Source organism: Neoarthrinium moseri, assembly GCF_022829205.1.
Source record: "Neoarthrinium moseri strain CBS 164.80 chromosome Unknown scaffold14_Wmoseri_CBS_16480, whole genome shotgun sequence".
In the NCBI taxonomy this organism is placed as follows: domain Eukaryota; kingdom Fungi; phylum Ascomycota; class Sordariomycetes; order Amphisphaeriales; family Apiosporaceae; genus Neoarthrinium; species Neoarthrinium moseri.
This window is the reverse complement of record NW_026055128.1, coordinates 403,416-428,941: the sequence shown is the minus strand read 5'-3', so window position 1 is coordinate 428,941 and position 25,526 is coordinate 403,416. Positions and strand designations below refer to the sequence as shown.

At 53.0% G+C, this 25,526-nt stretch overlaps 8 protein-coding genes across 8 annotated transcripts; 3 read left to right on the top strand and 5 right to left on the bottom strand.

The window, feature by feature from the left end:
• Window positions 1-2,451: 2,451 nt before the first annotated feature.
• JN550_004941 (uncharacterized protein) lies at window positions 2,452-3,129 on the bottom strand (the record flags this gene model as incomplete). Its single annotated transcript, XM_049316512.1, has 1 exon — window positions 2,452-3,129. One exon carries the CDS (start codon window positions 3,127-3,129, stop codon window positions 2,452-2,454), a length of 678 nt encoding a protein of 225 aa, XP_049173139.1.
• Window positions 3,130-5,595: 2,466 nt separating this feature from the next.
• JN550_004940 (uncharacterized protein) lies at window positions 5,596-6,667 on the top strand (the record flags this gene model as incomplete). The annotated part of the gene is made up of 3 exons (XM_049316511.1): window positions 5,596-5,958; window positions 6,041-6,394; window positions 6,494-6,667. 3 exons carry the CDS (start codon window positions 5,596-5,598, stop codon window positions 6,665-6,667), a joined length of 891 nt encoding a protein of 296 aa, XP_049173138.1.
• Window positions 6,668-7,569: 902 nt separating this feature from the next.
• Window positions 7,570-8,312, bottom strand: JN550_004939 (uncharacterized protein; the record flags this gene model as incomplete). Its single annotated transcript, XM_049316510.1, has 5 exons — window positions 7,570-7,578; window positions 7,633-7,677; window positions 7,743-7,868; window positions 7,993-8,247; window positions 8,310-8,312. The coding sequence occupies 5 exons, from the start codon at window positions 8,310-8,312 to the stop codon at window positions 7,570-7,572; spliced, it is 438 nt and encodes a 145-aa protein (XP_049173137.1).
• Window positions 8,313-8,988: 676 nt separating this feature from the next.
• On the top strand, window positions 8,989-10,780 carry JN550_004938 (uncharacterized protein; the record flags this gene model as incomplete). Its single annotated transcript, XM_049316509.1, has 2 exons — window positions 8,989-9,004; window positions 9,108-10,780. 2 exons carry the CDS (start codon window positions 8,989-8,991, stop codon window positions 10,778-10,780), a joined length of 1,689 nt encoding a protein of 562 aa, XP_049173136.1.
• A 948-nt stretch (window positions 10,781-11,728) lies between these two features.
• On the bottom strand, window positions 11,729-12,196 carry JN550_004937 (uncharacterized protein; the record flags this gene model as incomplete). The annotated part of the gene is made up of 2 exons (XM_049316508.1): window positions 11,729-11,917; window positions 11,990-12,196. The coding sequence occupies 2 exons, from the start codon at window positions 12,194-12,196 to the stop codon at window positions 11,729-11,731; spliced, it is 396 nt and encodes a 131-aa protein (XP_049173135.1).
• A 28-nt stretch (window positions 12,197-12,224) lies between these two features.
• Window positions 12,225-12,704, bottom strand: JN550_004936 (uncharacterized protein; the record flags this gene model as incomplete). Its single annotated transcript, XM_049316507.1, has 1 exon — window positions 12,225-12,704. One exon carries the CDS (start codon window positions 12,702-12,704, stop codon window positions 12,225-12,227), a length of 480 nt encoding a protein of 159 aa, XP_049173134.1.
• A 596-nt stretch (window positions 12,705-13,300) lies between these two features.
• JN550_004935 (uncharacterized protein) lies at window positions 13,301-14,683 on the top strand (the record flags this gene model as incomplete). Its single annotated transcript, XM_049316506.1, has 5 exons — window positions 13,301-13,479; window positions 13,797-13,960; window positions 14,152-14,257; window positions 14,337-14,561; window positions 14,620-14,683. The coding sequence occupies 5 exons, from the start codon at window positions 13,301-13,303 to the stop codon at window positions 14,681-14,683; spliced, it is 738 nt and encodes a 245-aa protein (XP_049173133.1).
• A 1,768-nt stretch (window positions 14,684-16,451) lies between these two features.
• Window positions 16,452-17,573, bottom strand: JN550_004934 (uncharacterized protein; the record flags this gene model as incomplete). The annotated part of the gene is made up of 5 exons (XM_049316504.1): window positions 16,452-16,606; window positions 16,678-16,981; window positions 17,073-17,159; window positions 17,217-17,406; window positions 17,539-17,573. The coding sequence occupies 5 exons, from the start codon at window positions 17,571-17,573 to the stop codon at window positions 16,452-16,454; spliced, it is 771 nt and encodes a 256-aa protein (XP_049173132.1).
• Window positions 17,574-25,526: the final 7,953 nt, after the last annotated feature.

The following is a 25,526-nucleotide window of genomic DNA, read 5'->3' as shown; positions in this document are numbered from 1 at the left end:
CGGACATGCGAAAGTGAGAGGCGTTCTAGGGACTGGATTGTCAAATGTGCAATCTCGATGAAATGGATTTGATTTTTATGTCAAAGCAGGAATCGATTTGGGCAGCTTTCAAACAAAACGAACCTGACTGGTTGCTGCGGTGAATTTTCCTTAGATGACGAAGTGAATAAGTTGATGAGAAACAGGCAGTCGCTGAAGAATGACAATAAGAATAATCAAATGGATATCACCCAGCAACGGATAGGCGGCTTATCAATGACAAAACCATTTGGTCCCAGTATGTGCCAGCAAGGTCAAGGTAGTAATCGCCAAAATTACTTGGTAATACACACACATTGAAAAGGGGTAGATGGCTACAGTGAACGGTGGAAATAGGGGTCCAGAAGCTCCCGACGATTTGACAAACGCAACCCAGTCCGCTTCTATCTCTTCATAGTAGCAAACTTTTGACGTCTGCATAATATTTACGCTATCGCTAGGTATGTACTTGAAGCGGTTTACCTGGCCTCTTTGTTGGATTACTTGACGAAGGAAACAACTGGACAGCATAGGTGTGGGTATTCAGAAATGTAAATGAATCAAACAACCTGCAACGAGTGATACAGCGATCTCTATATTGAACTTGGGCATTTGGATCCTCCATGGACAAACTCGAAATGCAAAGCATAGCTCTAGAAGACTCGTCAGAGGCAGTGGATGTTCTTGACGTTGCCTAGTACAAACATGGCTGCGAAGAAATTACTGTTGCAACGGTTGAGATTTTCATCAATTCAAGACCAGCTCTAGATTAGATTAATAAGATAATTAGCGTGAGAAATGGGATAAACATAGGTCCAGAGCGAAGTTCGCGAGGACTGACGCAGCTACCAGTGATCCGACTCTCTGAGGCAGCTCAAGTCCACTGACTAGAGCGTGAATCAAGTGAATGGCCGACTCCATACGGAAGTGCGGATCCCCGAAACAATTAAGAACTGCTTGGTGCCCAGAGAGTTGAGGTCGAAATGATAGCCCATCCGAAGATTGTGGGTATGGAAGCCCAGTCTACCTTGAGAGGATACTACGTAGAATACGAAACATTAAGCTGTCCGGATTTGATCGTCCAGTTAGGTCGTCAGATTGACCAAGTTCAGGCGAACGTGCTCATCTAACAAAGCAGGCTTAGACGGCGTCCGTCGTCAACCCGAGTCAGAAATGAATCCGAATATGATATTTTCAAAGATTGATTCTCACACAGTCGGAAGGAGGAGTTAGTGTATGGTCGAACGGCGATAGGCGTGAAGACGTGCCTACATGGAGTTGTCACATCTGCCCGCATCAAGGTTTGGATCGCGGACTCGCAACAGCCAAACAACATGCAACTGCAGCAATTAAATGATGTTCTTGGGCGGTCGGGTACTTCGACAACCTAGTCATGGGTGTTGGGCTCCATATACGACTTACAGATATAAAGCGTGAGTGTTGCGTGATGGAACTTATTGCATGGAGGTCACTACGCAATACCAACCCAGAATTTTTCTCACATAGCTACCAGCGACTTCGATATAGAGGTTATGGATAATGAAGGTTTGCTACTTCGTAGGCGCGCAGCAATCAAGGGTAATTGCGGTGTATGATCCATTCATATCTGAAAGTGGTGTCTGTAGCCGCCTTGGAGCAATTACAATCTAGACGGGGAGATACCGGGTCATAATACGTCATTATCAAGAGCTATCTCTACGTGTGCGTGTCTTGAGAGTCTCCAGGATATGTAGAGATCAAGGCGTGCGCTTCCGGGTCATTAAGTGGTCATATTTATACACCACGCATCAAGGTGCAGGTAGGGATGAACGAGCCGTGTCATTCTGGCGTAATATTAATCCGTATCAGTACTCGTAAGACAGCAAAGGAATCCTAATGATTTTCATATTGCACACGAGAGAGGACATGTGGACTCGGTGGAGTCTGCTGGCCGGAGGGTTGTGCTACAAAGTTATCTATTCAATCGTCTCTTGGTACAAATCCCGAAGTGTGCAAGACTCACATTACCGAGTTGGAAAATTTCCTACCGAGTCATCGTTCACAGGCCTTCTGGTTTGAGGAGTAAGTGACCCCTTGAATCCTGCCAGCCTCGACTCCAGGGGTAAGTATGCAGGATTCACTCCTCGAGAACACCGGACCTGCAATGAATCAATCAAAGCCAACTGTTTATGTCACTGTGATGAAGGGCAAATTATGGCAAATATTGGAGGCCTTATTAGCAGAACGATCCAAAGGTCACATCGAGGTGGTTTCTGAAGACTTCAGGGTGTATGTGAAATAAACTGTATCCGACTTGATTCGGGCTCTATTATGTATGTACTATTTACATTTAATATTTACAGGTGTAATCTAACCAACTTAGCACCCCAATCTGACAATTCTTGTGGGATGCTAGACCGGATCGAAGGTGGCGATATTCTCCGCTTCCTCAACTTAGTTGGGGAGGTGGCCGGTGCAGGAGGAGTAGGTAGCAACGCAGGTAGAGAGATTGGCGCCAGGGGCAACGCGGCAGCTATCGTAAGCTGCCTGGCAGCTGCTGTCGCAAGTGGCCTGGTTGGAGACGCAGGTAGAGATGTTGGCGTCAGGGGCAGTGACACACTGGCCGTACTGCTTCTCGCAAGAGTCAGGGACGTTGCGCTTGGTGGGCATGTGGCCACTGCAGGTCGAGTAGTTGGAGACGCAGGTGGACAGGTTGGCGCCAGGAGCAGCACGGCAGCTGTCGTAGGAAGCCTGGCAAGCGCTGTCGCAAGTGTCCTGGCGGGAGACGCAAGTAGAGATGTTGGCGTCAGGGGCGGTGACACACTGGCCGTACTGGACCTCGCAAGAGTCGGGGACGTTGCGCTTGGTGGGGAGGTGGCCAGTGCAAGAAGCGAAGGTGGCAACGCAGGTAGACAGGTTGGCGTTGTCACCACCGCGGCAGCTATCGTAGCCAGCCTGGCAGGCGCTGTCGCAGGTAGCCTGGCGGGAGACGCAGGTGGAGATGTTGGCGTCAGGAGCAGTGACACATTGCTCGTACTGCTTCTCGCAAGAGTCCGAGACGTTGCGAGTCAGAGGGCTGGCAACAGCAGTGTAGGAGAGGATGGCGACAACGGCGGCGTAAGAGAGCTGCATTTTGACGGTATTGTTGATGTGAGTTAGGTATGAAAGTGAACGAGAGTGACTTAAGGTGAGATGAAGAAGAAAAGATGGAGTTGTTTGGTTGGTTAGATTGAATGATGTTGTGATAGTTGATTGATATTACGACAACCCAGAGGACAAAAGGAACTGTATATATAGTTGTTAAGACATATGGGATCGCTACGGAGTACGGAGTACGTAGGATTTAGTTGCACTTCGCAAGGATCTCGAGGCTTGGTGTGTCGTCATTGGACGAGCCGCGGGCGCCGCGACTTTCTCCACATTGTTGAATTCCCCTAGCCGTCTTTCGTGTTGTCGGGTCGGGCTGTCAGAGCTTTCTCGTATTGAAAGTGGGTATACGCAGATCACTACTAATTATAAGTTGTCGACCTGGCAGCCGTTGTGTGACGTATGCTGATCGCTAATAATACTATGGTGGTATGTTACGTGACATAACTCAACCAACGCCTTTAGTGGGCTCTTTCACACCCAGCGAGGCTGTGACAGGTCTGTCGCCCAAGTCAGTCGTATTATACTCAGCCCTGCCCGGGAAAGGTGCGAAAACCAGAGCGGGTAACTACGTCATGGTGCCGGCAGCGATGCAAGCACGGTGTGGCATTCGTATTCAATTACACCGGCCTGCTGAGACTGCGCTTTGTACTCAGGTTTGCGAATCTCTATCCAGGCGGCGGCACCAACGTGTTCACCATAGACGTTGGTGATAGCTACATGTCTCCATAAAGTTCAAAGGGTCTGCTCTCTGAGCTGCACCAACAGTGTTTGAGTGTGATCTGCGTCGGTCTGCTGGACACCCAGTGGATCCAAGGCTGTCGGGAGGCGTAAATAACGCCCTGCCCACCCGCAACCCCACGCACCCCAATCAGTTCTTCTCAATGCGAGCCAGCCCGGGGTCGACTTCAGATGAACGAACATGAAACAGTACCACAGTACAAAGCATACGGGGTTTGCATGATAGAAAAGGGACTGCAAGGACTGCACATGTGAGTTTCATTTGACATAGCCCCGGTCCACCTCTCAATCACCCACGTCCACATCTGAAAATTGCACTCCGAAATTGGACTTGCCCTCCAGGCCCTGGCATACTGAGTTCAATCATCCAAAAGTGCCAGATGAATTCTGTGGAGAAATGGATTTAGCAAGAGTTTTCGCCGTCCACTTTGCCAATGGCGATACTCCTGATACAAGTCTTCATGCACGGTTCGAGTTGTCAGCACACCGATCCGTTGCTTGTTAAGAAGGGCGGCCTCCACGTGTGGCCGAATCTAACTCGTAATGCTTCCCGACTTGGTGACCCGGTTTGCCAGGTGGGCCAGGGACCTCAAGTGCCGGACCAGATTACATGGCTACGCGGCACCGGAGCATCCCCTTCACCCTTGTGGATTTCTCCTTGCCCCGTAGCGGCCGGCCCTTCGGTGAACTGTGCACAACCCCATCACGGAAACTTACGTGGCTTTTATAGGTAGCTTGGGTTCGGAAGTATCGATCGCCAACAGCAGGTTGGCAGGGTTCATGAAAGAAGCGACATCTGGAAATGCCATTATGGAATCGCAATGGTTGACAAGCTTTTGGATAGTTATAATTAGAGTGTTTTGCAAACACCCTACCAACATGCATAAATTCAAGGGCCTATTCACAGCACGCGGCTGTGCAATCACCAGCCCGGACATGAACCTGGCAAAGTCAGGGTTCACCACAGGCAGGACAGGCTCAAAACATGGCGATATTGTTGGCCAGCGAAATCATTTCAACCTGGGGGTCGCTTCTTCTCTTGATACGGGCAGATATGTCGCTACAGCTGGTTTCAATGGTTGATAATGCAGATCCATCCCAAAGCCTTTCGCCTTAGGCAAGCAATCCGTCTTTTGAGTGTCGTATACTCTTCTTAGTAATCATGCATAGTCCGCCGTGCTTTCATTTGTACAGTCCATTCGAGCACGCCAAGACTGATAACCACTCATTATTCGCTGCGGAGCCAACTTGTACAGATCCCTGTCGGCCGACTCCCGCCAGGTCGCCTCCGCAAGTCCGCCATGCTGTTCTCTATACGTAATTGCCATTTGCCAGCAGAACACAGTAGAGGGAGGCCCACTAACTGCTTAACCCGCCTTGGTGGAGGGGCATACTGATGATTGGATACTATGCCTCTTGTCCCCACTAGCTGAGAGTGTTTGCGGAGAACATCGTTGACAGCTTCGTCCACGGGTTCAGCCCTGTTGCCCTGTTGCCCTGTTGCCCTGTTGCCCTGTTGCCCTGTTGCCCTGTTGCCCTGTTGCCCTGTTGCCCTGTTGCCCTGTTGCCCTGTTGCCCTGTTGCCCTGTTGTCCTGCTGTCTGACTGCGGCTCGAGCTTGTAGAGCTTGTTGAGACTTCGTCTTCGGGAACAGATTCGAGTATCCCCTGCTAAGAAGCCTTGGGCCACAGCAACGCTCCATCCACTGATTATGGCTAATACCAAGACCATCAAGGTCCCGCACCTTGGCACAACTGCCGGCTACGCGTTCGCCAACGACAGCTACGATGCATCCAAGCCAACGTGCGTGCTCATCAACTCGATGTGTATGACGGCAGCATTGTTCAAGCATCAGTTCGACGATGTTGAACTGTCCGATGCCGTAAATCTCCTCGCCATCGAGCCCCTTGGCCATGGCGCAACTATCTGTACTTCAGAGCACTTCACGTATTGGGATAGTGCCATCATGGCGGTTCAGGTCCTGGATGCTCTCAATATCGACAAGTTCTTTGCTCTCGGCACGAGCCAGGGAGGATGGGTTGTAGCTCGCCTAGGGTTGCTTGCTCCCTCTCGAGTGAGTCCTAATTACAAGAAGCTCCATCTACAACTGGGTCTTGGGGTACGCGGTATGGGGCATAGCTGACGATCTTCTTTAGGTTCAAGGGTTGATTCTGCTCGGTACTTCCATGGACTGCGAGTCGGCCGGCTCGCGCGGCCAGGGCAGCTGGGATCCCGTCCCCTTCTTCAAGCCCTTTCTGCAGAAGTGGACAAGCGAGGGGGCGACTCCCGACTTCGTTCCCGACGAAGACTGGCGGGGAGCGTGCACTGGCCTAGGATTCGGGGCTGCCGGTTCCGCTGAGAACACCGCCTTTTGGAACGGGGTTATCGGGGACGTGTACAAGGGAGATGAAGGGCGGAGAAAGCTGAAGATGGCTACAATATGCCTGTCCGAGAGGGACGGCCTACTGCTCAGGTTGGAGTACATCAAGTGTCCCGTCCACTGGCTGCAGGTAAGTCGTTTTTGCTACTCACGGGACTTGCCCCTGAGCGACATTACTTCTCCCGGTACGAAGATTACATCCGGCTCCCGTTACTAATACTCAAATCAGGGTACCGACGACGCCGTTTTCCCGGTCAAGCTTGCTGAGGAACAAATCAAGCTCTTCACCGCCTCAAAAGACGCCAAATTTGATGCTGTTGAAGGTGGTGCGCACTACTTGAGTGCGTCGAACCCAAAGCAAGTCAATACAGCCCTGTTGGCCATGGTCAAAACTTATGCTTGAGAATATTCTGAGAACGGTCGAAGGTGCATCTAGAAAGCGGAAGTACAGTACGTTCTGTGTTCGTAGGTTAAAGGCAAGTATCAACTCAGTATGCACTCGAGCAGCACAACCGATTTTCCCATGCATGATCAGAACAGCGACGTGGTCGGTGAGATCGTACTTCAGCCTGAGTAGCCAGAGTGCGTTAGATACGTGGTAATGAAGTAGATACAGAACTCACAGTCTGGCCCGACAAGTGACAACCGCGTCCTGAATGCAACAGGCGTAGCTGTGAGGAGGGTATGGTGCCCCTCTCTCGCAAAGACTGGCTCCCGAACACACCGTAGATGCCCTCAAACTATTTACGCTGCGGCTTGGCAGCGTCAGGCAACTTGTTCGCTAACAACGAAGTACTCAATGCACGTCTTGCAACCTGTCATGTGCTTCCATGAACCCAAGCGCAACTCAAGGGCACAATAAAACAGTGTAGAGCCCTTAAGTGAGGAAGAGAAACAGGCTAGCAAGTCCAGCTCGAGTAGATACGACTGACCTAGACCTGTTCTGCCATAAAAGTCATACAAGGCATCAAGCACTCGGCAGTTTTGGTCGCCGATTGCTGCAGGAAAGGAAGAAACAGACCGCTACATTGATCCGCCATATACACATGGGACAGCAAGCCTTGCACGAGTGGCACTTCTTGTATGATGAGCTTGTTAATTCTAGATTTTCCTTCATCCCACTCGCCTCTCGTCTGACACGTGCTTGAGTTCCGAGCCCCCGACTGTTGACCCGATCTTATGGCGACCGAGAATCTACGCCATAAGCGATGTTTTCTATCGCTCCCAACGCCGAAGGAATATAAGCCCCTTCCTGGTTCCATGACCAACGAAATGTTTCGACCCAGCTGAGCTCCAGCTGCGCCCTTAATCAAACTGGTACTGCTGTGAGCGACAGAACCGAGGTGGGTTATATCATAATTCACTTACCGGTGTGAGGAAGGACTCGGCCACGAAACGTGCTCTCGCATTCAACTAAAGACGGGGGAGAGTCAGGAGCTGTTGGCGCCCATTGGGGTAAACGTAACAGGGGAACCTACAAATAGCTTCATCTCGGAGATCTCCTTGTCGACCTCTTCCATAAACTGGATGATGAAGTCTACTAGCTTGTGCTTCAACATCTCCTCGGTGTGGAAGTTGGTGATGAGGAACGAAATGTCGTAGCCCTGGGAACAGTTAGCACCAATGACTGAGGGGTGGCGCTGGGGCAAGACGTGCCTTGATGGGCTTCCTCCTGAGGATGAAGAAGGCCTCGGCTCTCTGGGTCAGGAAACGGGTGAACTTGTGGACGAGGATGTTCTCGATCTCGTCTGCCTGCTTGATCTTGATGCTTATGCGCACGCTGTTGACGCTGGGCTCGATGAGGACACGCTCGTTCTCGTTTCGCGAGACGACCAGGGGGTTCAGCAGGACCTCCGGGGAGGTCTGGGCCTCGATCTCGGGGACATTGTGACGTTCGGAGGTCTGGGATGCGAAGTTGTTCAAGCAGAGGGCGGCCGTCAGACTACTCCGCACGCATTGCAGGTAGGGGCGGAGGGATTGGGACTGTAGGCAGGCGGCATTAGCAGATTGGCCGGGGCGGGTTGCCGGACAGAGAGAGGGCGCACCATGATGGAGGATCTTGGTCGTCAAGACCCGGGTCTATGCTACCATGTAGGTCGTCGTCGTCGTCGAGGTCGTCTGGCTGGCAGAGTAGATGTGGGGTGAAGCCGTCCCGCGATGTCGCCTGCGCCGCTGCATGCAATACAGTGGACAGCAGTACTGCGCCTACGACGTCGTTGGTGGGGCGGGTCGATGGCTCGTCCTTCGCTGCAGGTGCGCTTCCAGTGTGGCACAAGCTGAGCTACAGCTGTAGTTGGTGCCGACGGGGGGGCCGCCTCGGCTGCTGGTCTGGCTGGAACTCCTTTGATCGTGGCGCAAGATTAGGGAGCGCAGTGAGCAACCAGGGCACCCAGGGGCAATGACGGACAATGATGGGCGGGCACCCCGATAGCTGCATCGACCCAAGCTTCAGGCTGGTGGCTTCAGGCTCCAGGACCCCAAATTCCCCCACCACCGCCCGGCCAATCAGGTGCCCCGCCCCGCCACTACATCATGGCCGTGTGTCCATATGGATGGAATCTGGTAGATTTCGGACTTTGGAGTTGACGTACCCTTGAGTTTGCCTGGCCTCACGACCTCCTCTTGACCTGCAGTCTGCCATCACGGCTGTCTCTTCTGCCCACCTCTCCCCCTGTTCTTCTGATTACTGCTCGCGTTGCTGGAGGAGCATCATCAACAAGCAATATGGCGTCGATACCCGGTAAGCTACCACAACAGATCCACTCCATCCATCCATCCCTCCGGGCGGCTTGTCGCCTTCTCCAGCCATTCGTCATTGCCTTAGTTTCTGACCCCTCCCGCAGTTGTGGTGAAGCACCAGGGCAAGAAGTACGATGTCGAGGTTGATCCCGAGTCGACCGGCGAGACCTTCAAGTTTCAGCTCTACAGCTTGACCGGCGTCGAGCCAGAGCGCCAGAAGGTGCTCATGAAGGGCGGGCCCTTGAAGGACGATGCAGACATGGGCAAGTTTGGCCTGAAGCCCGGCCAGGCCATCATGATGATGGGCACACCTGGTGACAGCGGCGCTGTCCTGGAGCGTCCCAAGGATGCCGTCAAGTTTGTCGAAGATATGACCGAGGCCGAGGCCGCCCGGCTGGAGGGCGCCACCCCGGCCGGCCTTCAGAACCTGGGCAACACTTGCTACATGAACTCGACACTGCAGACCCTCAGGGCCATCCCCGAGCTGCAGAACGCCCTGACCAAGTACGAGCCGGCCCCCGCAAACTCCATCACCGGCACGCTGCCCCAGCTCGACCTGACCAGACAGCTGCGCGATCTCTGGAAATACATGTCCGAAACCCAAGAGCCCGTCGTCCCCCACGCCTTTCTGAGCGCCCTTCGCACCGCATACCCCCAGTTCGCCGAACGCTCACGAAGCGGTCCCGGCTTTGCTCAACAAGACGCCGAGGAGGCTTGGTCGCAGATCATCAGCCAGATTCGACAGAAGGTCAAGACGCAGGACTCTCCCGAGGCTGCCGAGGCTTCTTTCATCGACCGCTACATGGGGGGAGAGTTCTCGAGCGTCTTGGAGTGTGATGATCCCGCTGCCAAGGAGGCCGGAGAACAGCCAGTGAGCACCAAGGACGCTTTCCTGAAGCTGAACTGCCACATCGACACCTCTACAAACCACCTGACCGACGGCATTAAGAATGGCCTAGTTGAGAAGATTGAGAAGAAGTCAGATGCTCTTGGCAGAGAATCTACTTACACCAGAACCTCCCGCATCTCGCGGTTACCCAAGTATCTGACCGTCCACTTCGTTCGTTTCTTCTGGAAAAGGGACACCCAGAAGAAGGCCAAGATCATGCGCAAGGTTACCTTCCCTCACGAGTTGGACGTTGTCGAGTTTTGTGATGACAACCTGAAGAAGATGCTCGTTCCGGTTCGGGACAAGGTTCGCGAGATCCGCAAAGACGAGGAGGACATTGAGCGTGCCCGTAAGCGCCGCAAGCGCAACAACGAAGGAGGCGACTTGGGCGACATTCCCGGCGGCATGGGTGCCAAATTGGACAAGAAGGATGCCGAGCCGGACAAGAAGGACAAGAAGACGACTGCCGACGGCGATGTTGAGATGACTGAGACCTTCAAGACGGACGCCGAGATCGACGCCGAGAAGGATGCTGCGCTTCTCGCTGCAAAGAAGGAGCTCAACGGGCTCATCGACCCGGGCTTGGCGAAGGATGACGGTGCCAACCAGTCAGGTCTGTATGAGCTGCGCGGTGTTGTCACGCACCAGGGCGCCAGTGCAGACAGCGGTCACTACACTGCATACGTCAAGAAGCAGGCCCCCATAGACCCCAAGACCGGGAAGAAGAAGGATGAGGACGACAAGTGGTGGTGGTTCAACGATGACAAGGTCTCAGAGGTCACTGCCGACAAGATTGAGGCCCTGGCTGGCGGTGGTGAGTCCCATTCGGCTCTGATCCTGCTCTACAAGGCCATCCCGCTGCCGTCGGCCGAGGGCGTCGTTGAGTAAGGGAGCAGCAAAAGCTTGAGCTTCAGCATCGCAGGCGTTGTGTGCATGGAGAACCATGGCGTGCGTAAACGATAGACTCACTCATTGGGGTTTGGAGGACAAAGACAAGCAGAATAGATCGGATTGCATGCCACGGATGTTTTGTCTTCCCCAGGTGCTCGTCCACCCCTTCCTTGTTCAAGGGCTTGCCATGGAAAAATTTCTATCATCATGATAATGAACAAATAACTCTATTCTCAACCATTTTGAGTACATCTTAACTTGATACCGCGAATGATTAATTTTCGAAAAGCGCATGTGACATCTTCAAGCAAATGATCTCTGAAGCATTGACGACCTTTTGCCTCAAAGGCGCGACAGACTGGGTAGGCCACAGCTAGTACGAGCATAATCTTTACGTGGATGCTAATGGGGAATAGCGAAGACTTCGTTCTTGGGGGTTAGCGATTCCACAGAGGAAATTTGCGACCTGAGATAGGGCCGGTGAGTTTTGCAAATTCACACAAAATCCAGACCCAATGACACTAGACTTGCTGTAGAAGATGTGATGTACTTTTATTATATGTTTCAAGACGATCATGTTGGATGCCGGTACTACCGCGTTCATGCCATGTAGTGGTACACGCGAGATATCCTGGCAGGTCCTATCCTAGGTGCACATGGTATCCTCGGTCCGGGTAGAATATTTCTGGCGGTATAACCCCCGTCAAGTTGCGAACGCTGTTCGCCAACCCTCTGAAAGGGCCTGCGTCACCCATGTGCCAGTGCTCTGCGGGTCCCAATTGCAATCCCCTTGTCACTAAGAGCATTGTCTTTTTGGACAGAGGCGAATCTGAGCGGCCGAGTGATCGGGATTAGCAGCCAACGTGCCTCTCGCCTCTGAGGCTGCGACGGCGTCTGTGAGAGCGTGCTGAACGCGCATTGATCTCGTATGAACGTGAAAAGTATTCATTTGGGCTTGTTGTCAGAAGAAGCTGTGGCTTTCAGCTGTTCCTCGGCCTCCTTCGCTCTCATTCTAGCCTGCAGGTCATGCAGCTTCCTGTCCAGGGGGATCTTCTGCGCCATGAGCGCGCCCCGTCGCTTTTCCAAGTCCTTTATTCTCTGCTCCGGGGTAGCTTCCACAATCTGCTGCCTCTCCTGTGACACGAATAATCCTTGTTCAGCGATAGTTCTTCAGAGTGCACGCGGTTCAGGGGTTTTGGCACTTACGGCTTTGTACTCCTGCTGCGTCTTCAGGCCGGCACCGTACAAGGCACCTACAATGGTGACGGCGGCGAAAGCGCCGGTCCAGATGACGCGCTTCAGTGTTGATCCAGACTTGGGCGGCGTTGCCAGCGGCGCCCGAGCTGCCGCTGCGGCTGCCGGGGATCCCCTCGGTCTAGACCCTCTCGGGGGCCTTGGTGATTGTGATGCCATGGTGACGATGATATATATATTCACAGACTCAATCCCAGTAGTCTCTCCAGCAGGTTTCGCTCTGGCGCTGCAGACTAATGGACTCCTTCCTCGCTACCTCATCACATCGAACGCGTCTGTTGGCAAAACGGTTTCGGCTGCTACTCTGGCTGCGCGTGCTGGACACGCTGCTCTCCGTGGTAGTGCTGTCGAACGAATCGGTGCGCTTGACGGATCGCGTTCGGCGCTCGCGGGATCGAAAGAGGTCGCCCAAGTCCGTCAATTGGCCACCGTATCGAGTGCCAAAATCCGGCGCCGTCGTGATTGTCGGTGAGACTGGGCGTGAGGAGGCCGGGGTGGTGGCGGCGGTGGTGGTGATGGATGAAGCCGACGGCCAAGGTTGAAGCTCGAGGTCGACGGTAAATTCGGTGCCAAGGTCCCCGGAATTAGTTCCGGGGTTGGCGGGGCGGGCCATGGATAGCGTCCTTATTAAGCGAAGTGCAGTATGCACCGGCGGCATTACGACCATCGTGGAATCGCTGACGTAGGAATGCGGCGTGCGCCTTTTCTCTTGACGTGTTCAGATTTCTTGGTATTTCTAGTCGACGACAGGACACCGCCTACGTTGGCCGCCAACTTGTTCTTATTCCCAAAGATCTCGGGAGGATCTGCAGCAACTGGCTCCTTCTTTGCAGCGCCTTCTGAAACGGCCCTGTTTGCGACGGTTTCGTGTGAGGGGTTCTAGCTTCATCTTGCCAAGGTTGCGCATCTGCGTGTAAGTCAGATACTGGAATCACAACAACTCTTATTCGCAACCCAGCAGCTGATCATTATGCGCAGCCAAGGTCTACGCATCGAGCTGCTGTATCGCCTTCATTACGAAAAACTACCGTGGAGATCGAGAAGCACTTGCTGTGCGAAATTAGTTTCCGTACGTCCCGGCAAAAGGTGCCACCCTTGATTCTTGCGACTGGGGTGCTGAAGGTGTCAGCGCAGGGGCTGTTACACCCCACGCCGTCTCGCGTCTCACAACGAGCTTCCAACCTACCCTTTTTTTGGAACTGATCGTAGGAGAAGTCCAGGGCAAAATCAGTATCAGCGGAAACAGGACGCTGAAAGCCAGCCATGACTACGCCCAGGGTCTTTATCGTCCGCCACGGTGAGACGGAATGGTCCCTAGACGGCAGGCATACAGGTTCAACCGACATTCCGCTGACTTCCAATGGCGAGAAGAGAGTCAAAGCCACGGGCAAGGCACTTGTCGGCGACGACCGTTTAATTGTGCCTAAGCAACTCGCACATATGTGAGTAGGCCCATCTCCTCTAGCTGCTTCACTTTGTCGCCATATCCTTTCGCGTTCTCATGAGAGCACGACGGGATGAGATTCATACGCAGCTGCGCTCCGATGTATGAGCACGAGGGCTCAGTTGTCTGTTCTGTCCCAATCGGTGACCCCCAATGCGCAAGGTTGTCATCGGCTCGAGCTTCCCCTGATTATTCTTATGAGCTTAACCCTCCTCAGATCAGCGGAGCCTGATCATTGGATGGCATGAGTGAAACGACATGCGTTATCGATATCTATGGTGTTACGGCAACGGGAAGCTTACTATAACCGGACAGATACGTTTCACCGCGCAAACGCGCTCAGCGAACTTTCGAGTTGCTCAACCTTGGCATCAAAGACCCCTTGCCGTGGAAGGCACATGGGCTTCGACCTGAAGAACTATCACCAAATGATTGCACAGCTCGGGTTGAAGTCGCGGAAGATATTCGTGAATGGGACTGTAAGTCAATGTTGCAATCCACGCACCTCCCGATACCAGAGCCGAACACACTCCCGTTCCTCCATCACCGATCTTACGGCCCCCGACTCTTGCTCCTTGGCCTTTCTTGGCTTTCCTTAACTGTGCTTGGAATTAGATCAAGACTTACGTTACTACGTACATACTGGTTACTAATTAAGTTGGGTTTGTAGATGGCAACTATGAGGGTATCACCAGCGCTCAGATTAGAGACGAGCGGGAGAATCAGGGGCTGAACCGTGACTGGGATATCTGGCGCGACGGTTGCGTCGGCGGAGAGTGAGTAAAGCGGTGTCGCGTGGAGCATCGGGTCTGCTGGTTTCTTTGCAGAATGCCTAGCACTAACGGTATTCAACAGGAGTCCTGAAGATGTTACCGAAAGAGTTGATAGGCTGATCAAGGAGATTCGGGATCGCTGGCAGGCGCCTGTGATAGGAAAGCCAAAGGGCAACGCGCCCCAGGGCGATGTTCTAGTCGTTGCCCACGGGCACATCCTCCGGGCTTTTGCGATGAGATGGGTCGGTAAGGAGTTGCCGGATGGACCTGCATTCTTGCTGGAGGCTGGTGGCGTCGGTACCCTGAGGTAAGCTTCCTTCGAGTCCATGGCGCATTGGGGGAAGTGCTAACGTTCTTCATGGTAGCTACGAGCACCACAGCATTGACGAGCCGGCTATCTTACTGGGTGGCGCTTTCATCGTGTCCTAGTCATACGAAGTAATGCGTCTTGTAACTACTAGGCACTGGCTCTATTGGGTCAACATATATTCCGGTGACATGAACCATTTTGAACCTGGCCGCAGTACCGACACGTCTCAAACAACCAACACATATTGTTGGTGAATGGTTCTGCGGTCGACGGACAGATATAATTGCGATTGATACGTCATTTACCATTCAAGTCTCTTGTCAACCGGATCCGCCTGCTACTCAGTAGTATCATGTGAAGTTAATAGTTAAGGCTGTGGGTTTCAATTCAAAGAACCAAAGCTGCGCTATATCTGCTGTACTGTTTGCGAGATCTCAACTTCCTACACTTTACACCTTTGACCGATAATAATAACAATAATACATGTTGCATTGAATTCATCTAACGTTTTGGTACTCGCAAAGCCAACTCCGACTTCACTTAGGATTCGATCAGCAGTACATAGAATTCCAGGAATACGGTGTTGACGTCGCTCGTCTATCCAACACAATATTACCCGTTTCAGCAGGTGAACCGTCAAAAACGTTATGTAATAGTTGGAGGAAATTGGCGAATTCGTTTACAGCCGGGTGACTGTACATTGAGTCCGCCTTCAGGGAGGCGATAGATACACTGCCACTTGAGCTGGCAACGGCATATAATGCAAGGTACTTTGCCCGGTCATAAGACCTAACAAGTGGAAGACTGTTTGGCTTATAAAGGCTTCACCGCTCTCTCCGATAATCACATGGCTTTAGAAGGGGCTGACACTGTTCCTGCTTTGGCGATTGGCCAGCTAGCTTGCCGTTTCACCAGAGCACACAGAACCTGACGATTGTTTAGTGATCCACGCCACGGGCGGGTGTCGATACATGTATATCACTCTCCCCGGGTTTCGCGTCTCCATCCCGACATATTACCTATCATTACCTCTGGAGGCAGTTCCGGCGGTCCTTCGGGCGTACTTGAGGCCCGAGCCAGGTACCGTGTGTCTATGCCGGGGCACCTCCTGGGCCTTAAACGTAGGATTTGCCCTCGATGCCATGTCAGACCGATGCACATTCCGTAAGGTTTATTAGGATTTTCGGGTGCAAGCGCTGCTGTCTGTGGTCAGAAGTTGGGGCGAGCCAGTCTGCCGGGTCAGACCACAGCAGCTGAGGGTCTTCTTAGTTGTAATGGAGAGAAGTTTCAGGATTATTAAGGGTGGATTTGTTGATTCCAAGGCTTCACAAAGAACCAATGTGGATGGAATAGACCGCTTAGAGGCCGCATACCGAAATCCTGAATCACGGTATCGTCCCACGCAAGACCGCAGTAAGCAGAAAGCGTCTGATTGTCGGCAAGGTCATCAGACCGAACCACAGACGCACGTTATTATTCTACGATGCAGAGATAGTGCTGACCACATTGAACAGGCGACAGCAATTCCACTACAGCATCCCACTGTTGTCATTATTGCGTGTCGTATCACTACGTGCTTGACCTGATGAGTCCAACGAATTGCCCCGAGTATCAAAATTTCTTACAGCTCACTCCGAGTACAGATCCTCCGAGTAGCATTAGAGCTCATGTTAAGAACAAGAGATTCTCTTCCAGTACGCCTGCCTCATTTAACGTCTTGGGTAATACCGCGTCGCATGTAAAGTAGGATTGCGCTTTCCCATTACTTGCTCAGCAAATGTGAATATGAAAAATTCCTGTTCGGAAGATTACTTCAACTACCGATGCGGTATGTCGTTGACAATGAAGGCAAGTTGTGGCAACAGCAACAAGTACACCAGGTATATCTCAAAGTTTCTCCCCCCGAGCGAGGAACACCTGACGCTTCCTGGGCTGTGTTCCTTCGCCATGATGGCCGTGGCTGTGGCTATTCCCACCATGATGGTGACCCCCAACAATGATACCGCTACCGAGGTCTTCTAACGCAAAGTTCTTGCCGGCACCTATGAATATCACGGTCAGCGGAACCTGCACGTATGGATGGCATCCACCAGGAAGAATCTTGGCTTCTTACCAGCTGACTCAAACATTTCCCGAACCTGAGCTTCAGAAAACCCATGGTGCGTGACCGTGTGAGAGGCCTGGTGGTTGTCGGGCTCATGGGTGAGGAAATCCCAGATGAAGAGGACACCGCCAGGACGCAGGCGCTCAACCAAGCGTGTCGCTGTAAGCTTGGGGTTTTCAAAATGGTGAAAGCCGCCGCCCACTGCAGCCAAGTCAAAATTGAATAGCTCAGGGCTAGATAGCGACGTCGGCTCTGGGTCGTTGGGGTCGGCAATGTCGCCAACAACAGCAAACATATCCTCCTTCGCCAAGCCCTGATCCATCGTCAGTAAATCCCTTTTTCTACATATTGGGCAGAATCACGGAGAAAATGATGTCTGAATTACATAAGGGGGGAATGCTCACCTGATTTTCAGCTCGGGCGTTGTAAGTCGCTACCATATTCTCTGATATGTCGATCCCAACGCATTGTGTGGTATATGGTGCCAAGGCCTGCAGTTCAGTCAGCTCCTTAAGCTAGCAAAACACCATTGGCGAGGCTGAACGAACCCTGGAGACCATTCCGGTACCACAGGCATAGTCCAACAGTCTTAGTTGCCGTCCGTCGCCGCCTGCTGCGTCGTCGTCCTCATCGTCGTCTACCCAGTCTGCACCGATGAAATCTAGCCTTGCCTGAATGGCTTGCGTAAGCTGCTGAAGGCCCTTCTCATTCTTGCTGTCGTATTTTGCTGCTTCATCACTTGAATTCGGTTAGCCGTACTATCGCCGCGAAGGGGCATGTGGGAGTATCATAGCCGCGACTACGCATCAAGCGCGCTGTAGACCTTGCAAGGGTCACGCAGCAGCGAGGCTGGGCGAGCTGCCAACTTACTTGAAGTAGGATTTGTTTAGCTGCGCTGTAGCCATGCTGCTTAGTCCCTTTCCGGGGTAAGATGTGATTGACAGCAGGCTTGATCTCCTTGTGATGTCAAGACTGCACGGGTACCAGTGTGGTTACGGCGATCCGCTCGGACTATTTGAGCAAGGACCGTACACTTCTCGTACACTTTCCGTACACTTCACCTACAACCCCTCTACGCGGTGACTTCTCGGTGACTTGTTGGGGTTACCGCTACGCCTACCCCGGCGTGCGTATGTTGATCATGTGATTGTTGTTCATGGATTAAGTCAATTGTTCACCGCCTCGAACTTCGAAGATCCGGGATAGTAAGATTGATGGATGGATGTGTAAGGATGCGACCAGACTGCATCATTATCAACAAGCTGGCCGCTTGCAATAGGCTGATCTACTGTTGTAGTCGGGAGCGTCTTGCCGCAAGTGCATCTTCGGGTCTTGTTCTAGTGTTAACAACGGGGGCAGGGTACTATGGCAGAGCACTACTGGTAGATCGAGCCTGCAGACTCGCGTCGGACCGTAATCACAGGAGACAGCAGACCTGCAGCTGGGACGGGTAGGCAAGCCTGCCTAGACCCAGTGGCTAGAACTAGTCGATCCCTAGGGCTCATGCAAGAAGCCAAAAGCAATCATACAGATGCAATGGCCCTTTGGCAACGCCGGTGGGACCATGCGCGCGCATCGTCAGAGTTTGTAGGCGTCTGCAGGGCGAAGAAAGCGGAAGTCGACTCGTCATGATGGTGGAGAGGGAGAGCGACAGTCACAATGCGATGCGACGACACTTGTGCAAGCAGGGGAGACGGCAAGGCAAGATGCTGCAGACGGAAGCTGGTATGGCCCGTCATCGACGGCGATCACAGCCGGTGCGTTGGGCATCCAAGAACATTTGCCGGGCATTTACTATAACTCATGTATGCAGTATCCCCAAATGCACCCTTGCCAGGACCCGTCGCCCGGGCTTGGAAGGGGTCGAGGGACGGAAGGGCAATGCGAGTTTCGCGCCAAGTTACGCGGAGGAGCCAGTAGAAGGATTGCAATAGTGAGGTGATCTGATGTTTTGGACAAGTAACGGCTGGGCTATCGGGCCAAGACTCCCAGCGCTACTGCAAGAAGCCCTGTAAATAGCGAGGAAAACATGGCGGCAGGCAGCTTCGAAGGAGGACGACGAGGATGACAAAAATGACAGCTCACCGCTGGTCGGCGGCTGAGGGGCCAACCATCCATCTTGGTCGTCCTTGTCTCGTGTCGTCTCCAGAATCTCAGCCCGGAGGGTTGATCAGGTCTGAGCGCTTCCTATGCACATGGAGCCAGCCGATCGTTACGGAACGCCCAGGTACGCCCAGGCGTCTTCGAACGAGTCGCCCAAAATCGACATACGCCCGAGGGGTGCCAACTCACGCCCGCAAGCCCAGCGTATCCTTCTTATCATTCCTCCTCAACCGTACGACTTCTGCAGTCGTATCCATGACCCCAAGCCAGGCCCGGAGCAAGGGAAAGCGCCACAATATCGGTGCTGATTTGCAGCGGACTCGAAGAGCCGGCTTGCAGTCTGGAGAGCCGGATTTGGGAACGGGAAGCCCGTTGGAAAGTGGGGAAGTCAGCACCCGAGAAACCAGGAATTCGAGCCGAAGTTGGTGAAACCAGAAGCACCCTCGTGCAGGATTCTCTTGAAATGCGAAACGTGCCTTGGGGTCTGTTCTACGGGGCCGCAAGGAGGTGATTGGTGACGCAATGCCCAATAGCCCGGTCAAAATGGTCAGCTGTGTGTGATCTTGGGGAGTGAGACCACTTGTCGCTGGTGGATTGATGGACTGAACGCGGGCGGCGTCGTGCGCCACGTACCAACGGGCGCAAGTTGCGTTGCGCTTGTCACTGGGAGGACCAAGGGGGCCGAGGATCAGTGGGTGCTTCTTCTGAACAAGGTGCGCGACTCGTACACCACCGCCGCGACCGGGACCAGCTCCGAATCAACTCCACGAACGGGTGGATATGGCCAATGTCCAAAGGTACCTAACAGGAGGCGGGCGGGCGGGCAGGCGGGCAGGCAAGATTCGCTTGGACGAACAACCTGGCGCTATAGGAGATGACATGCATCGTTAGGCTGAACGGGCAACGGAACGGAGCGCGGTGGTCTGCACACAGTGGACAAAGCAGCCCACGGACCGTTTTTTGCAACCACTGGACGAAGGTTTGTGACCGCACCGCAGCGTTGCCTGATGCACGTTGATGAAAGCGGAATCCTGCTGTAGGGCTGTGGCCTGGACCGGCCTCACGAACTGGCTGGCCATGGCCTGGATGCATACGCTCAATATAACTCTTGCGCACGATTCGTCTGGTAGTAGATCGCAGAGAAAGCTGAGGGTGTCTTCGTCTTCGACTGGTCACAAGGATCTCACGATGCACACACACACACACACGCGCGCGCACACATGGGGGGAGGGGGGGGGAGATCCGAGTCACTTTTTCATTTCTTTTGGTTTTCGCGTGTCGCCGGCTTTCGAGCAACAGCCACTAGGGACGCCCATCCATCAGCTGCGTACTGCGTAGCGACCCCGCCAGCCCGTCTTGGAGACTCCGACTCCCCCGAACCCCAAATTCAACACATTGCAGGCTACAACACGTTTTCCTGCCACTTTGCCCTGTCCCATGGCGGTACTTCAGTGCGGAGGGCTGGCCCCCTAAATCAACATCCACGCCCCCTCGGGCCCCTCCCCTCCCCTGTGCCACCCTCGCTCCATTGGCCCTCGACGCCAGGAAAATCGCTGGAGAAGCAACTGGGGTCAATCGTGGGCGGGAGCGGCTACGGCCCTCCTGCATGCATATTCGGTCACGTGATTGAAGATCCACCGCTGCTCCCGGGTCTGATTGGCGTTCCAGAACTACAGATCTTGGGTCGCCCAATTATAGGGCCCGTCTTAGATAGTTGCCCGCGATGGTCGAGCCCCAAGAAGCCGGCTTCCTTCTCATCGTGGTCTGATATTCTCCACACACACACACTCTCTCTCTCCCCAAAGCAATAGTCGGTGTGCCCAAGACTGGCGAGACTGGGTGATGTTGGCCCAATACCGCTGCTGGCAGCTTCTCAGGAGCACACTCCTCACCCCTTTCGCAGTTCTTGGGGGTTCAGAGATGAATAGTGAGTGGCGCGCGCAGATCGCCGACTGCGTATGATTTAGGGAGGAGCGTCCTTGAAACACTGCTTGAAGATCTTGGGGTCCGGGAGGGATGTCGTAGGTCTACAGGGTTCTGCTTCCCGAAGCTGTCCCAAAGTCACGTCACCCTGTCCACCCCCAAGAGGCACTTCACAACCAACCCCATCAATGCCGGACACCATCACATCAGCGAGAGCCGGCCCCGAGCCATACCACACCAACTGTCCAAATGAGTCGCTAATGCTATCGTAAGACGGTATGCTGGGCCACGCTGGTTGGGAGGCTGCACATTCGATTGATGGTATGTCAACTCCCTTTCCTGGAAAGATGTCAGTTGAGAGTTTTGGCGCCGACATGACCTACGCTCGCCAAGCTTATGCCTGCTAACATCGCGACTGGGAGTCCATCACAGGCATCATAGGATTATCAACAAATCCAGACTCCTATGCCAGGACGCTACATTCGCATAAGTCACGCGCATCCTGCTGGCCCAATCGTGGCCTGCCTTCCCCCAATCATGCCCAATGTGCTGGCTATCATGATGCCTATGCTGCGCCGTGACAAGGTTGTTTGCTTATGGCGAGTTATGATTGATTGCCTAGGCGCGTTCATGAGGGTAAGTTATCAGAAATGGCGACATCGATTGGCTCCCGGCCTGCCAGCACAGAATACTGTTCCCTCTCATCAGGGTAGCTTATTGAAACCTGCTTGAGCGGATAGGGGAGCAGGCATGGCTAGATCTGTTTCTATGCCACGCATCTTTAGACCTTAGTAAAGAGCTGGTATAATGCAACCCATCATGCAACCCATCATGCAACGGGCTTCCAGCACTATCCAATCTTGCCAGTTCAGGCTTTATTTTGGCGTCTGACTAATCTCTAGTTGCGCGTGAGCTACGGTAGGTGCATATCTAGCGCCACTACCACAGTAGGTTCCAAGGGGGCGGGAGCTGGGGTACCAAGACCCTGAACCCAGAATGAAGACGGAATGGCCTCAAATTCTCCGTATAGATTCAGTAAAGAGGAAAGTCTACTTGGTCCATGATAAACAAAGTTTCGAATATAGCATCTTAGAATGTTCTTGTAAGCCGGTTACTTAAGAACGAGGACTATTCTGCTCAGATGGTACGGAAACTCTGTGATGTAATCTCAAGTTGATTGGTGATTTCTAGACCACACGATAAGTCCGGGGTTGGGGAAATAGATTGGCGGAAGACATCCCGGATGGAGCCCGGCGGGCCTCGCTACCAACCTCATATCCTGCCGATCATGAACCTCGATCGATAGTATTGCAATATGAAACCTTTGGATTGAATATCGTGAAATGTTGGTTGGTCATTGGATTATTGTCTCAGGTTCCCAACGAGCTGAATATGGTACTAGCAGTCAATAGCGGGGGTCACTACATAAGTCACTTGCTTCCCAGCGCAGCTGACTTTAGCGGGCAACACTAAAGTAGCGGGCGTGATCACGAATGTGGAAGGATACAATGATTGCCGCAACATCTCAACGGATCAGTGCGAAGCATGGCTTTTGCGAATAGAATGAGTTAGTGGGAGACGTGGTGCTGTTGAGCCGGGAAAACCAATCTTGAAATGACTGGACGATGTAACGTGAGGCAGTAAGACAGCTTTGTTAAAGTTTCACCCAGGTGATCTTGTTATATCAAAGCTACGTTGACAACGTATGGGGTTACATCAACAACAAACTTCACCTTATCCCAGGCCAAGGACTCTTAGCTGGATTCGTCACCGCAGTGAGCTCACTTCTCAAGTGATAAATGAACCTTTGTCATTGCATCATTGCAACGAAAGGCAAAATTGCAACCTGGAAATGCAAAGCTGCGGTGAATTTGGCACTTTGGGTGAGTTTGGATGGAAGGTGGGATCGTAGAAAATGGATCTGGTATAGTACCTGTTGAGTATTCGTGGTTTGGGGTCGGTTGCGATTTAAGAGCTACTTCTCAATGTGGACAATTGATATATACAAATATTCACTCGAGTGTTCCTTGCTATAAGTGCAGTCGACTTCGTTGATAGCAGCTGAAGGAGCTTGTTTTCGATATACTGGCTTAACGTGACTGCGTGTGTGAAAGTAGGTGGAGCGCTCTTGGCAAACACGAAAACTAGCTCACCACATTAGGTGTGGGGATTGAAACCTCTGAGGATTCACCCCCTGTATGTGCAGCAGCCACGTCAGTTATACCCTAGCCGAAAGGGCGGTACAAAGGGGCGGTATACAAGTTTGCTCGTAATAGAAGCGCGATTAACCTTCCTAAGCACTTGGCCCAGACAAGTATACGACTGACGCGAATGTGACTTGTCAGCACAATATACTGCGACATGGCCGAAAAGAGACAGAGCTGCAGATACGCGAGATACCCTAACCTACCCGAGGCAGGTGACCATTTGTTCTCCCAACCAATGAATCCCAGTACATAACTACACGTCTTTGTTTACGGTGCGATTGTAGAAGACGGCCGGGTTGTCTCCTCCAAAATGCATGTTGGACTGCAAATGCGCCGAAGGCTTGCACAGGAGCTCGACGGCGCAATCCTCAACCCGGACATCTTTGGGTGCCTGCCCTTACTATCGCACGGTTGGAGCTTCGTAGGCGTTGAGCCATCAGGCAGAAAAGCGGGCAAACATAGAGTTCTAATACCAGTCCAGGCGCAAAATTGTCTACTTGCCAAGGCGACGTGAGACGACGCATATTGGCTGGGGGATGGCCATATCAATCAAGGGCTTGCCGCAAGTTGCACCTCCTAGACTGGTTGGATGAGAACTCGATATCGCCGGTCTCGAGCAACTGCCCGTGAGCAAGTAAAAAGGAAGGTCTGCGCGACATCTGTTGTGTTGGAGGTCGTATGGCCCCAGGCCGACGAGTCCCAGAAATGCTTCGAGGTGTAGCATTGCATGAGCAATTCTCCGTCGCAGCTCCAATCATGTGGCCAGCATCCCGGCGTGGAAGGATCTGTCGCGCAGTAGCGGTGCGGATATGCAAGTTGCGCCGAGATGCTGTACCACGTCTCCGGCTCTATGGGCCAGGATGAGCAACAAAGGGTGGGTTTGAAAGAGGGGTGGATGGCCAACACCCAACGATAAGAGGTACACAGGCTGAAAACGCATCATGGCTATGACCAAGGTTTGTCTGCAAAGCTGACACTTTCCACGACAAAGCCCGGACGTTCATCATCCATTACCTACTGTAGCCTAGCGAGTTAATAACTAGTTCAAGGGGTGTACTAGGATCAACGTGCAAGGGGCTTTGGTGACTGCTATGTACACACTATGGTAGTACTGTAGTGACGTGCTGGCTGCATCGTCAGATAACGAATACATTGAGATACGAGCCAGAGACACGGCATCGCGTGAGCACCTTCTTCTACTTGTTCTTCTTCTTCCTCACCGTAGTCCCCATGATCTGAAGACCTCTCGGATCCCCGGTGATGGATGGAAATCCGGTGGCTGCTGAGAAGGGGTATTCCTGGCCTTGCGACTTGCAAATAGGCGGCAGCACCGCAGATCAAGTCGGCCCTGGATACCCATCCTGGCCATGCTGACACGCTGGGCTGGGGTTCCCAGACTTCCCACGCCTGCCACGCTTCCGCCCTTGCGCGCGTTGCCGTCAGTCCTCCTGACGCCCTAAACTAGATCCGAGGGGCTAGGGATTTTGATGGGACCAATGATATGACTCAATGCCCGTCAACCTCTCCAGGCGAAGTGGGCGGATGGAGAAGTTCATTGCCCCAGGCTGCTAGACTGGTAAGACTGGCAGCTTGGAACGAGAATTGGGGCGGAGTCCAAGGCAAGTAGCACGATGCATAGTACGATCTGTCCTCCGAGCCCACTTGTCGTTGAGACTAAGAGCCCCCTGATGACTCGGTTCGTGCCAAGGTCGGGCTTGAGCAAAGACGATGAAATTTCAGTAGGACGGGAATGGTCACGTCGGTCGGCTTGTCCCGACTCATACTATCTGTCTAGCATCCCCTGTCATCGCATGGCAATTGGAGTTTACCAGGGATACCACTACCTGATTCGCACGAAGGCAGGTGACACACTTTCAAGTTGCCGAACTCATGAGGTTAGAGTTCTAGACTCGAAGTCCGATGTAACCCAAAGGCCCTGCAATTACTTCCGTCATAGCACTCAATTACGGGTGGCTCAAAGCAAACGTGCAATCTCACGGATAGAGAGAGCCGATGTCAATTGCAGCAGATACATGCACTTGGATACAGACTGAAGGCCGGGCACCTCTGGCAAGGGGGGTGTGTGTATCCTCGCACATTGCTGCCCTAGACAGTTGAACCGTGTTGCGGGTACTAACGTGGTGTGCCGGGGCACAGCTGCATGAGCGCATCTCCTAACCCTGCAAACCCGCTCGAAACTCTTCGAGAAGGGTGGCTGTGGGTAAGATGGGCGATGAAATGAGAGGGGGGTAGCCGGGTGGTTTTTACCTTAATCCCACGTGAGAAATTGTAACACCGCCGGCCACACCGCGACCCGCTGTGCAACGGCGTGTGGGAAACAACAGATGAAAGTAGTGGGCGCTGTACCCGGACATAGGGCCTTGTACCACCTCTGCGGAGTATAGTCCGAACCCACACGACAGACGTTCGATGCTGTTTCCAACGACGCACGTTTGAGAATACGCATTCAGCCCAACTGCGCAGTAGAAGAACCGTGGGCAGGACCTTCCACTTCAGATAATGGGGAAATGGGGTGTCCGCCTGCCTGCACCGCATGTTGTAAAAGTGTGGCGCACTGCCAAATGACGGGAACTACGTTCACCACATGCCTGTATAGCAGCTGCG